General features: G+C 48.4%; 1 protein-coding gene across 3 annotated transcripts in view; it reads left to right on the top strand.

The window, feature by feature from the left end:
- The window catches only part of LOC133121472 (C-terminal-binding protein 2), a 100,584-nt gene that overhangs the window by 73,075 nt on the left and 15,343 nt on the right, over positions 1-12,166 (top strand). For all 3 annotated transcript variants that reach the window (XM_061230644.1, XM_061230645.1, XM_061230647.1), the window contains 2 exons: positions 6,372-6,526; positions 10,598-10,742. In XM_061230644.1, coding sequence (XP_061086628.1) covers positions 6,372-6,526; positions 10,598-10,742 — 300 coding nt within the window. The remainder of the gene's footprint in view (positions 1-6,371; positions 6,527-10,597; positions 10,743-12,166) is intronic.

Raw genomic sequence — 12,166 nt, 5'->3', positions numbered from 1 at the left:
ATGTTCCAGAAAGTTCTGGCTGTATTCCAGGAGCAATGGGGGGGGGGGACTCTAGAAAGAAAAAACTGCTGTTTGACCTGCACAACTGTGTGTTGTGCCATGGGTTTAAATTACTCTAAAGTAATCACCTCTGGCAAGCTGCCATACTCTATGTGTGTGTGTGTTTACATGTTCACGCATGGAGTTTACACACACACACACACACACACACACACACACACACTCCCTGTTTGTCTTGCAGTCCCGGTCCGTAATGTTGTTGACTGCATAGCCCAGCCTGTTGTCAGGAGAGAGCCACCCGCCACTGCAGCCAGGCAGCTTGCTTGAGGTTGCTAGGTAACCAGAAGCAGCTGTTGATCAGAAGGTAGAGGCAGCTCCGTGACCCGGACCTCCAGTCAGCTGGAGAAGGAGGAACCCGCTTCCATCTTCCATTAAGCCTCCCTATCAGTGCTGACAGGGGCTTTCATTAGGGCATTGTGGGAAATGATCACATCCTGTTTGTTTTCAGAGTTTTACTGCCCGCCTGGGCGCTGGACTCCCATTTAACAAGGTCCACGGTCGGCATTGTGGTGCCGTTTGAGAGCCTAAATTGGTTGCTTGTGTTGTGAAAATGAGTGCCACGCAAAGGTCTTCAAACCCATGGGCTTCTTCCCCTGTTTTAGCACGAACTGCAGTCCTCCAGTGCGAGCTTCCGCTAGGAAGTCTGAATGTCAGGTTTACCACTGCAAGATCCTGTGTTTTATAGGATGGGTTTTTGTTTCGTTTGATGTCCAACATAAAACTCTCCAGGTTCCCAGTAACCTATAAACTCTTTAGTAACCTGTGAAGTTGTAAAGGGGAATTTTATGGTGTATGAACAGATACAGGAACACATTTTTGGAGAGTTTCTGTCTTGTATGACAAAATAAGCCGGTCAAGTCATTAGTCTTGTTCATGGGCTTGAAATTCTTTGTGAGCAAGGAGCTCTAATTGCTCCTGCTCTGATTTAAAGATCTAAAAACTAAAGACGATCTAACATGAAGAAGAGGAAAAAAGGTTTTCCTGACTGGGAGGAAGCAGTTAAAATGAAAAACTGGTTTCATTACAGACCTTTTTATTTTTATTTTTTGTATTGCGAATGACTGTTTTCTGCTGTTTTCATGATTTTCAGTACCCTGATGTTGGGGAATATGAAGTTCTAGAATTGTTGCCAGTTAAGTGAGATCGTTGTTATTAATTACAGCACTCACAAGATCATTCCCAGCAGGTGTAATTGGTAGCATATCAAATTATTTTCAACATCAAGAAATCATATTATGGCAATTATGTAATATCATTATTTATTATATTTAATTGTGAACAAAAATAATAATAATTTTTGTTAACCGCTTTCAACTCCTGCCAATAAAGCCCCTTGAAATTGGAATGTAATTGATTCAACTTCACAATCTGATTGGTACTGATTTTGAGCCAGAATTTGTCATGCTTTCTTGTTTTTATGTGGTTAGATATTAATGGAAAACAAATAACACAAATTGTGTATTACACGCCTGCCAAACCCCAAGTATATTCTAAACACAACATTAGTTTGTACTGAAAAAAAAAAAAAAAAAAAATCAATTTGTTTAAAATGTTCTGTACAGATATTCAGGTTTTTGTTCTTAACGGTTCTAATTATGTTTCTGGTGGTGTTGACTGTGGATTTTCTCCCTCATTACCGTTATTTACAAAGGGGCACGTTAGACTATGGAACGTCATTACCGTTATTTACAAAGGAGCACGTTAGACTATGGAACGTCATTACCGTTATTTACAAAGGGGCACGTTAGACTATGGAACGTCATTACCGTTATTTACAAAGGAGCACGTTAGACTATGGAATGTCCATAGCGCTATGAGAACCACTGCCTCATAACTCCATGCTTGTCGGCAGAGAAGTCAAACCGCATCCACTGAAATCCCCCTAAAACCACCTCCAAAAGTCTCTAATTTTAACGAAAAGTCGCCGAATATTAAAATACACAGTGGGGAAGTGCCACACGTGGCCCAAGTTCTAGGTATCCTCGTGGTTCTCAAAAGGTAACTGTATTGGGAGACTAATTCCACGAATTCGCAGCCCTGCGGAGAAGTTTGTGGTGGAAGGAAGACGGGGTTGGATATCTGCTGTCTGCGGCGGTGCCTTCCCTTCACGTCTCGGCGATGTTGAGACCAGCTGCAGGACTGAGGCCGCGGAATACACAGGAGAGCGCATCACGGCACTGATGGAGGGTCCCTCGGGGAGGGGAGCCAGGTAGTAAACAGCAGCTGCCTCCAATCCTCTCCGCTGCCGACGTCTGTTGACCACGGCGGCAGGAAGGAAGGGAGGGAGTCATTAAACCAGGGTCGAATTAGAAGGCTCCTTCCATCACGGCTGTTATTCTGAAAAACATCCCACCCCAACTGTTCTGGAAAAGTCGGGTCTGAATCCATTCGTTTGCTTTCTTAGTTTTGATTTCGTACTCCCGTCTTGTGTATTTCGGTTAGCGTTTTTATCCGGTTACCTGCGGTGGGTTAGCGGTGGGTTGTGGTTGAGGGGGAGCGGCAGGGAGGGGTGAGCAGTTGGACGCTATGGCCACAGGAGAGTGTCTTTGGGGACTGGTCGCTCGGTGTCGGGGTCGATCAGTGTCAGCGAACAGGGCTGTTCAGTCCAAAGAGCGCGTATTCGCTTCAGCGAGAAACAAGAGCGTGAAAGTGAATCTGTCTCTAGAGAGACGTGGCCCTCTGCTCCTAATGATCAGATAGAGATAGAGAGAGAGAGGGAGGAAGTTAATAAAGGGCATGTTGTAACGTAGCAGGAAGGACTCTGTACAGCGTATCGGAAAGGTTACAGGATACGTTTGGCGAGTTCGCTCCTGTGGTCTTGCTCTCTCGCCCTTCTGCTCCCTGTATCGTGCCCTTAACCCCTTCCCCTGCCAAGCCTCCTCCTCCCCCCTCCCCGTTTATCTTCCTCTGAATAGGCTCTCTGTAAGCGTGTGTGTCATCACGCTTACAGTAATCTGTGTGTACTCAGTGAGTCTAGTGGGGGCAGGGGTGTGGGCATAGGGGGCGTGGAGTCGCGACCTCTTTTCGATGGAAGGATCTCCACGGCCGTAGGATCGCCAGCCCGTCATGTCCGCATGGGCACTCTGCCTTTCCCTCGTCGACCGAGGGAGCGTTCGAGGCGAGAAGTCGGCCTCAGGAGACTCGAAAAGACACCTGAGATGAGCCGTGACCAGAAGGCAGCGCTACCTCTCCGTATGGGGCGGGGGGGGCGCGGGCGCTAACGTTAGCGGCTGTTCGCTGGAAGCCAGGCGGTTTACGCGGTTTAATGAAACGCCCGCGAGCGCTGAAAGCTCCCTTCTCACTCTAGAAAGGGGGGAAGGAGAGGCGGGAAAGAGTGCGGCTCTAATCTCCAACAGCGGCACAGATGTCACTGCCTAAAATAAAGTGCATTATAAACCAGCCAAAGCCAGTTAAGTTATCACCATGACAACAGGCAGCAGGCGGATGGAGGGCCACAGTGGCGGCTCCACAGCCCCACGAGTGCAGAGCATCTCCTTTTCAAGTGCTGCCTCTCCTTTTTTCTCTTTCTCTTTTTTTCCCCTCACCGCAGTGTCTTTCCAGCCCAGTTGCCTCTTCGTGTCTCTTCTTGGTCACTGTGAGCTGGGCATTGCTCGCCAGCGGCCCCTGCTGGTGAGGAGAGCAGCGACAGACACACGTGCGCCGCCCGCTTAGGGCCGCAGTCCGATTCCCCTTGTCCCTCCGCCCTTCTCCGCCCTCTCACCTCACTTTCTCAACCTGTTATTTTGTGGCTCTGTTTGTCTTAAACTACCCATCCACCTCTCCTGTTATCCACCTGTCATCCCACTCCTGTCTGTCTCTCTGTCTGTATGTTCTGTCTGTCTGTCTGTCTGTCTCTCTGTCTGTCTGTATGTTCTGTGCCCACAGTAACACTGCCTCTAGCTCTCCATGTCTGTTTGTCTGCCCGTCAGTATTTTTTCCATTTCCATTTTTTGTTCTGCTCTTCTATCCATCTTCTCTGTGTGTTTGTCTGTCTAATTGTACCTCTGTCCTACTTCTGTACCTTTGTGGCTGTGCCCCAAGTTTTTCTGTTTATCCCCTTGTGCCACCCATCTCTCGCTGTGAGCAGGTGCGCTTATTTCCAAATCCACGCCTACGCAATTTTCCCTTCCTAATCCCCCCACCCCCCACGTTGATCTCCATCAGGTGATGATGAGGTGTGTTTTCTCAGCTCATCTGTGAGGGGGGTGGGGGGAGGGGAGGGGAGGGGCAGGGGTGTAGAATGAACTCATCCACACCAGGCCCCAAACCTCCAGGCCATAGCCAGAGCCACAGCAAACCCCCTGGCCCCCGTTAGTTCTCTGACGACGCTGGCGTGACGCTGACTCACGTGTCAGCAGGGGAGTTTGGCAGGCCGGTCCGGTATGAATGTGCCAGGGGTATGAATATTGATGGCGCTCTTATTAATATTGTATGGAATGGATGTTAAAATGGTGGACGGCACAGCGTGGCCGGTTTCTGCTGAGTGGTGTTAAGTGGTTGGTCAGAAGTGTGTGGGGGGCGCTTTCTGAGGTTCAATCAAACTTCTTATCTGGGCTCGAACTCTCTGCATTACTCAGAGGAGGGAGACAAGCAGTCAGTCAGTACAGCCATTAAATCTTTTTGAAAGCTTTTTGAAAGCTACTCACACACACACACTCACTGACGTGGCTTGTAGAGCTCTCAGTAACGCAGCAGGCATGAAGGAAGCAGCACGGCCATGACACAGACAGGAAATGAACGATCCGATGGCGGAGTAATCTTGATGGCTTGTCCTCCTCTGATTGGCTTCCCAGAGGCACCAATAGCAGACAGATGGGAGTGAAAACAGATTTGTCTGACTTTGAGAGCTTCTGGCTGACTTCTGGCTCCTCCTCAGGCTTACTTCTGTGTGTGTGTGTATGTGTGTGTATGTGTGTGTGCGCGTTGGTGTTCGTGTTTCTGTGTGTGTGTGTGGTATAGTGAGCATAAGGCTGAACCTTGTGGGGTAATTGATCGTTATTTGAGGAAGTGCGAGGTGAGATGGATGTTTCCAGCGAGGTTGTTAGCTAATCCAGTCTGAGTCGGCCCATTGATTTATCGAGCACCATTCGTTTGCTCAGCCCAGCGAGTGACTGTGACTACATATTCTAATCTCCAAATGCAAAACCGCACACCAGTGCATTCTGGGATGCGGAGCACGCTAGGTAAGCAGATGTCGGGCTTCGTCCTATGATGGCCACTTAGAAACAGTAAACGTGAAGGCTCGAGAACAGAAAAGCCTTATTTACAGGTAGCCATCTCTCCCTTGGGAAATGGTCTTATTTATTGTTTTAAATGTATTTATGTATTTATTGCTTTATAGCAGGAGTGTCCAATCTTATCCGAAAAGCAGGTGCAGGTTTTTGTTTAACCTAGCGCTAACACACCTGATTTTACTTATCAAGGTCTTGGTTGAAGACCATGATTAGTTTATTAGTTGAGTATCACTGATGCAAGCGTACATCCAAATTATTTACCGCAGGTGCTACTAAAAAAAAGAAGAATGCAAAGTGAGGAATTAATACCCACAAACTGGTGTTAAAGCTCCCAGAAATATTTTGACCCGTTTGGTCAACTAGTATATTAGTTGAGTCCGGTGTCTTGGCTGAAACAAAAACCTTTTCACATTCAACACCCCTGCGTTAGTCACCGTTGCTACAATACTAAATGTAAATCTTGCTCTAAATCTGTATGATCCATAATCTATTCTTAATCTATAAATTAGATTTATAAGGTGAGCTGAAACGCTTATTCCCGAGCTACGAAAGCACTGTCCAACCATAGCCTGGAATCCGCACTCGTGTGAAGAGCCACTGCATCACTGTGGACGTGCATGTTGACAGAGTTTTGTTAGGATGGTGAAATTAATGCAGTAAGACGACAGTGGCACTAACATTGATCCTTCAGTTTAATCTTTTATTATGTGGGAGGGTGGGATTGAGAACAGGTTAGCTGATTTTGGATCCGTGCTGGAGGACATGGCAGTGAAATGAGTCCATGTTCCGTGATATTATATTTGTCACATTCAATAAAGGTGATGTGTAGCCACAAAGACACATCTGGAATATAAATCGTTTCCCCCACACTGTTCTTGAGAACACCCAGCGTCAAGGAGAAAGCAGATCTGTCCCCACTTCTCTACACTGATCATGGTCTTAACAGGTCTTATTGTGTGTGGGTGCATTTGAGCCAGCAGCCCTGGCAACGTGAGTCACGTAGTCTCTCTCCATTTCTCTCTCTCTCTCTCTCCCTCTCCCTCTCCCTCTCTCTCCCTCTCTCTCTCTGGTCTCCAGGTATCCGGCCCCAGATCATGAACGGACCGATGCACCCGCGCCCCCTGGTGGCGTTGCTGGACGGGCGCGACTGCACGGTGGAGATGCCCATCCTCAAAGACCTGGCCACCGTGGCCTTCTGTGACGCCCAGTCCACCCAGGAGATCCACGAGAAGGTACGGTGCCGCACTAACGCCTTCTTACGCATCAGGACATGAGCACTCGCAAACACACATAAACCGCTACCTTGGAATTATAAGGTTCTATCTGCATTCTGAGTGGCTTTGAGGTATTGAGTGTCGAAGAATGGGCTCCAAGCAGATGCAACCTTTAAAATTTGGCATCTCTTCATGCCTTTAAGCAGTATTTTTGTAGAATGCGTTTAGTGCCTGACAAACAATACAAACACACTCAGGATCGCATACAGATATACAGACAGTGCTTGCATCATTTAACACATTACCCACCTGACCTACCTCCAGTCAAGTGGCTAGTTAGTCCAGAGACTGTCTGCTGAAGAGTGTATATCCCTATTGCTTGGCAACAGAGGGTCGAGTGGGCGTGGCTCTCTGCCCTGACAACGCAAGGCCGACCTTATCTGCACAGGGGCGGAGCAAGGAGCACACCCAAGCTTTAATTCACATCCCCCCCCCCTCCCCTGCACGAAGCTAATATATGCAGTACTGTATATTGGCTTTTATATTCTTCCCAGTTAAAATAAAGTGGGTTCATTATGATTTAATGTCACTTGCTGCCAAAGTGTGATGTGTCTATATCACCCGTATTGTTCTAAGGGAGAGGCTCATAATGTGAGTGGAATGTAATTACGTTGCGCTGGCTTGTATCAGTCCTTTATTGCTTTTTCATGCAGCATTGGGGCTCCGTTGAATATATGACCAGGACGATCGCAATCCGAGAGCGATGCTATCGGGAGCTGGAGAGGGCTGAACCCGGCCCTGTGTCTCCCCTCCGTTATAAAACCACAGTACACGGGGGAGGTGGGGGGGAAGCTCAATTTGCATAAAAAACATTTGATCTTGCGCCCAGCACCTCCATGTCGCGTTTACGGTTCATTTTATCGGTGACGTATAAATGTGTAAAATATGGCCGGAGCGTTCGCTTCCAGCGCGTTCCGCGGTTTCCGCTAATGGTTTGTTGTTCGCGGGCCGCCATTGTGGGGAGATGTTTTGGGGAGAGAATCTAATCTAATTTAACGTTGAATCGACTGCAGTCCGAGGCGCTGTGTTAAATTGGACCTCTGACGGTCCTTCTAGATCATTCCGGTGTGCTGTAGCTCAGCGGTGTCTGTGGCTGTATTCTTTAGCCGCGTCTCCTCCGTCTAATGCAGTCCCGTGGCTGCATACGGTCGGAGAACATGAGGAAATACGATGAGGGGAACAGGCTGAAACGCTCAGTCTGTGTTACTGTGTTTGATGTAGAGCGGTTCGCTGTTCCAGGTTAGTGTTTGGAGAATCAACCGTGTCTCCAGACTCCGCTGCAAACTCCTACACCTTATGCTTTGCATGAATTACTGCGGAAGTTCTTTCCGGTGTCAGTGTGAAATATTGAACCGGCTGAATTATTTGAATTAGCTTTGAACTAATGTCCACACGTGCCCTAGGGTTGCTTAGCAGAAAATGGCCTGGGTGTTGTGAAGTTCTGGGCTACCACAGGGAGCTTTGGGATAGGAGCCTTTCCTTTCATGTTGGTTTAAGCTGATTTATATGAGAAGATGAAGGTCTCGGTGTGGACCCTCACGCTGTGAGAATTCGGCGTACTCGTAGTCATCTGTTAACGCCGCTTGAGCTGAGGTTAAGAGTCGTGATGAGATGCTGCTCTGTCAGGGCTATTGTTGTCGTTGACAAGGCTGATTTCTGCAGGGCCCTATGGTAACATTTCAGTTTTTATATATTCACATTACATTACATTTTATTTAGCAGAAGCTTTTATCAAAAGCGACGTTCAAAAAAAGTGCATATCAAAGTCATTCGAACAAACTACAGAACAGCTCAATAAGATATATGGCCCTCAATAAGACAGCTAGGATAAGATACGATTGACAAAGAATCACTTGAATCACATGAAAATTATGTCCAGTACACATGGCAAATGGGCCATGTCAGTAAGGAACCAAGATGAATAGAAATGCTGTTAGCCAGATTCACCAGGCTAACAGCGGTATTCATCCTCACAGTCAGTTTGAAGGTGATGAAGGTGGGAAGCTTACTGCTGAAGGGCGTGATGTCGACACCACGGGAGTTCCAAACCCTCGACCTCAAACCCGCAGGCCTGGAGTGAGCTGCTCTACGCACTTTACCGCAACGGCTCAGCTAACAGCCCGGGGCACACCATTAACACACCTGCCCCTGGCGTTCCCACAGGCTAGCCACCACCAGCCGAGACGCCAAACAAGACCTGAACAGATAACGGCAAAAGCCCGACCCTCACATCCAGGAGAAACTAAACATCTGTTCTTTCTGATAGATTTAATCAGAGCACAAAGTCGTTGTCCGCAGGCAAAAAGCAGGAGAAATCAGTTTGTCTTCACAAGCGCACGTGTTGTATGAAAAACCAGTTGTGGACTAACGTTATAGCACTGGGCTGCCAAACCCTGGTCCTGGAGATCTTTCACTCCAACCCTAACAAGGCACACCTCAGTCAACAGCTAGAGGTGTTATTGAGTCTTATTGAATAGGTAATTAGTAGAATCAGCGTGCCAAATTAGGGTTGAAATGAAAACCTCTGGGATGGTTGCTATAGAGGAAGGAGCGTGTTTATTGTCAGACAGGGTGGGGTGTGAGTTGGTTTGGGGAAGGCCTCCCTCCACCCTCCACAACTCCTCCCTCCACCCCTACCCCCACCTCCTGCCCCCAGTGCTGAAGGATAAGGACTGGCGTCGACTCCAGCCCTCTGTACTGGATCAAATGAGTACACCAGAGGAATGACTTCATGGCCATAAAATCTCGCTCCTGCCAGCAATTCTTTGGAAATGCGGTGTGGGGGGAAATCGGGGAGGGGTAAATAAACTTCGCTCTGCCCCTCTCTTGAAAGAACGCCGGGTGGGGCCCCACACTGACAGACCAAGCTGCCACTGATAACATCTCAAAAATTCATGTACCCTGGATATTTACAAAGAAGGAGAAACATCCCCCCAAAAAAGATTTTCCGTTGAACTAGAGACGGCATTGAGAAATAATTTCTTTTGCAAAACATTTCACTGCGTTAGTCATAATTCACACTGGGGTGCTTTGTCTCTGGCAGTTCCTGCCTTTGGCAAATAACAGAATAAATGAAGTGATGTGTAAGGAGAGGTTTAACCTTGAATTAGCATCTTGCAGGGATTCCTGGGACACTGTTCTAATAAAAGCTTTATGGAAATGTGCAGCTAATCTGGTGGTGCGCGCTGAGCTAATGTCGTTAGCTGGAGGTGAATTTAAACTATTGTTTACTCAGAGTGCTTGATGGCACTTTCTTGATATCTGCACATCTGGATTTATATCATTCTACAGTCTTTAACCATGCTGGAATGTGATTTGAATGCAGAACGTTTTGAATCCCCTTGCTCTGGGCTCAGAACAGCTTTTGAATGGCCGTTTCTACATCACGCATTCTTGTCCTGTTTGTCAATGTGACATGGGCCTGCAGGTCTTCTCAGTGAAGGAGGGCGTTTCATAAGTCATGTGATCTCACTTCTGGTCAGTAATGATGGTCATGTGACCAGTTGTGGTGGTCTTTCTTCTCCAGGGCCTTGTCTGAAACGGCCTCCTCAAAATAAGCACTGTCTGCTAAGCCCTGCCAACTCAGAATGCGGCAGACTTTAGTGCATATTTTTTAGTACACGATGGGGAGTATGCAAAAAAACAAAAAAACATTCCATGCTATTTTCCAATGGTACTGCTGAAGTGTTGTAAGATCTCCCACCCTTGTGGTAAAAAGGCTTGCCTCTTCCTCTCTGATTTATGGGACCCGATGATGGCTCTACCTCTTCCTCTCTGTGGGACCTTCTAAAAAGTGAATACTGAATACACTCAGCGAAACCGCAGAAATAAGTACATCATCTGGTGATTTTAAGTACACTGCAATAAAAGAGCATTTTTCATGCAGTGTACTCAACTCAAGTTAGCTGTTACGGGCACGGCCCAGGTGTGAAACGTGGTTGGTCATGTGCCCGGTCACGTGGTCTCGCCTCTGCAGGTCTGGTCAGCAAGTCCGGTCATGTGACCAGTCATGTGATCTCTCTTCCGCAGGTGCTGAACGAGGCGGTGGGAGCCATGATGTACCACACGATCACTCTGACCCGCGAGGACCTGGAGAAGTTCAAGGCCTTGAGGATCATCATCCGCATTGGCAGCGGCTATGACAACATCGACATCAAGGCCGCCGGCGAGCTTGGTACGACATCACCTTCCCTCCGCACGGGTCAAAGGGCACGCAGGCCCGCTGTCCAGAAAATGACCTCCATTTTACTGTGTGAAATATCATTTAGCATGCAGGCTTAATAAGGGCGCGAAGCTTGACTTTACTCTGAAAGGTCAATAAGCCTTTCGTAATTAACCGCAGGCTGCGTTTGTGTTAATTTTGATTGTACGAAGCACACAGCGAGTCAGTGACCCTTGCAAAGCTGGTTTACATATGCTTGATACGCATAACCAGACTCTCTCCGGGGTTATATCTTCTTGAGGAGCCACTCTTGCCATTTACCTGTGCCTTATGCCTTCACGCACCGACTGCTAGCGTTAGCCCAAGGAGTTTTTTTCCGCCATTGATCTTTTAAACATCCAGCGTCTCCAGCGCCTAGGTGTGCGTACTTCCCCCCCGCCGCGGCACGCGAGGGATGACAGACGGACGCGGCGGCGGTTCCCCGGGGCACGGCGACACCCCGCAGGAACCCTCCCCGTGAGGAGCGTCTGACGCTCCGCGGGGACCCTCTCTGATGTCTTACTTCTGTGACGAAAAGAAGCCGTCAGGGAGAGGGAGGGGGGGGGGCGAAAAACCCGCCGCAAATCCCTTCACGCGTACGCGCGGCGCGGGGAGAGAATTCGGATCAATCGCGCTCTCGCGCCGTCTGATTCCCATCCTCCTTTCAGCTCGTGACGGGAGACTTAAACATCGCCCCCCCCGCCCCCCCCTCCACGCCGCAGATCACAGAGCCCGGGCCCTGTCAGCTGACTGCATGGAAGGCGACGGCTGTCGCGGTGGGAAACTTTGCGGGAGCAGGGAAACGGAAAGATGAAAATGATGTCGTCTTGAGGGAGACGCGATTATGCTGCAGGGGAGCAAATATGGAGATCTGGGGTGTGATGCAATCCTGGGACAGGCAGCTGTCACAATTCGGTAATGTCACCAGTATCCATGGCAGGGAAGGTGCTAGGTGGAGAATAAGGGCCTCTATTGGACAGCCTAGGTGAAGAATAAGGGCTTTTATTGGACAGCAACTTGCGGTTGTTGAGGGCAGAGATCTGTCAGGTGTGAAGACAATCTGGATCAGAGGCACTAATTTCCCGGGAGGACAGAAAACCCAGGCTGGATTTGGATTCGAGGGTCAGAGTTGATGATCTGTGGTGTGTGTGAAGGGGAGGTGTTGGGGGTGGTCCTGGGTGCACGGTGGGGCCTCTGATCCAAATGGCAAAAAACCAGGCTTTCTTTCTTTTGAAGCATATTTCCTGGTCATGTTGAAAGCGCTGGCTAGCGCCACTGCGGTTGGCCACAGTAGGTCATTCAGGCTCATTTTCAATGTAAAGTCAATGGTACAATTGCGGTCAAAATACAAAGTCAATAATTTTTTTCCACAAGAAAATGTAATCACAGTCTCTGTT

Source organism: Conger conger, chromosome 2 (assembly GCF_963514075.1).
Source record: "Conger conger chromosome 2, fConCon1.1, whole genome shotgun sequence".
Classification (NCBI taxonomy): domain Eukaryota; kingdom Metazoa; phylum Chordata; class Actinopteri; order Anguilliformes; family Congridae; genus Conger; species Conger conger.
The sequence above is the reverse complement of the archived record's forward strand: the minus strand, read 5'-3'. Positions and strand labels throughout refer to the sequence as shown.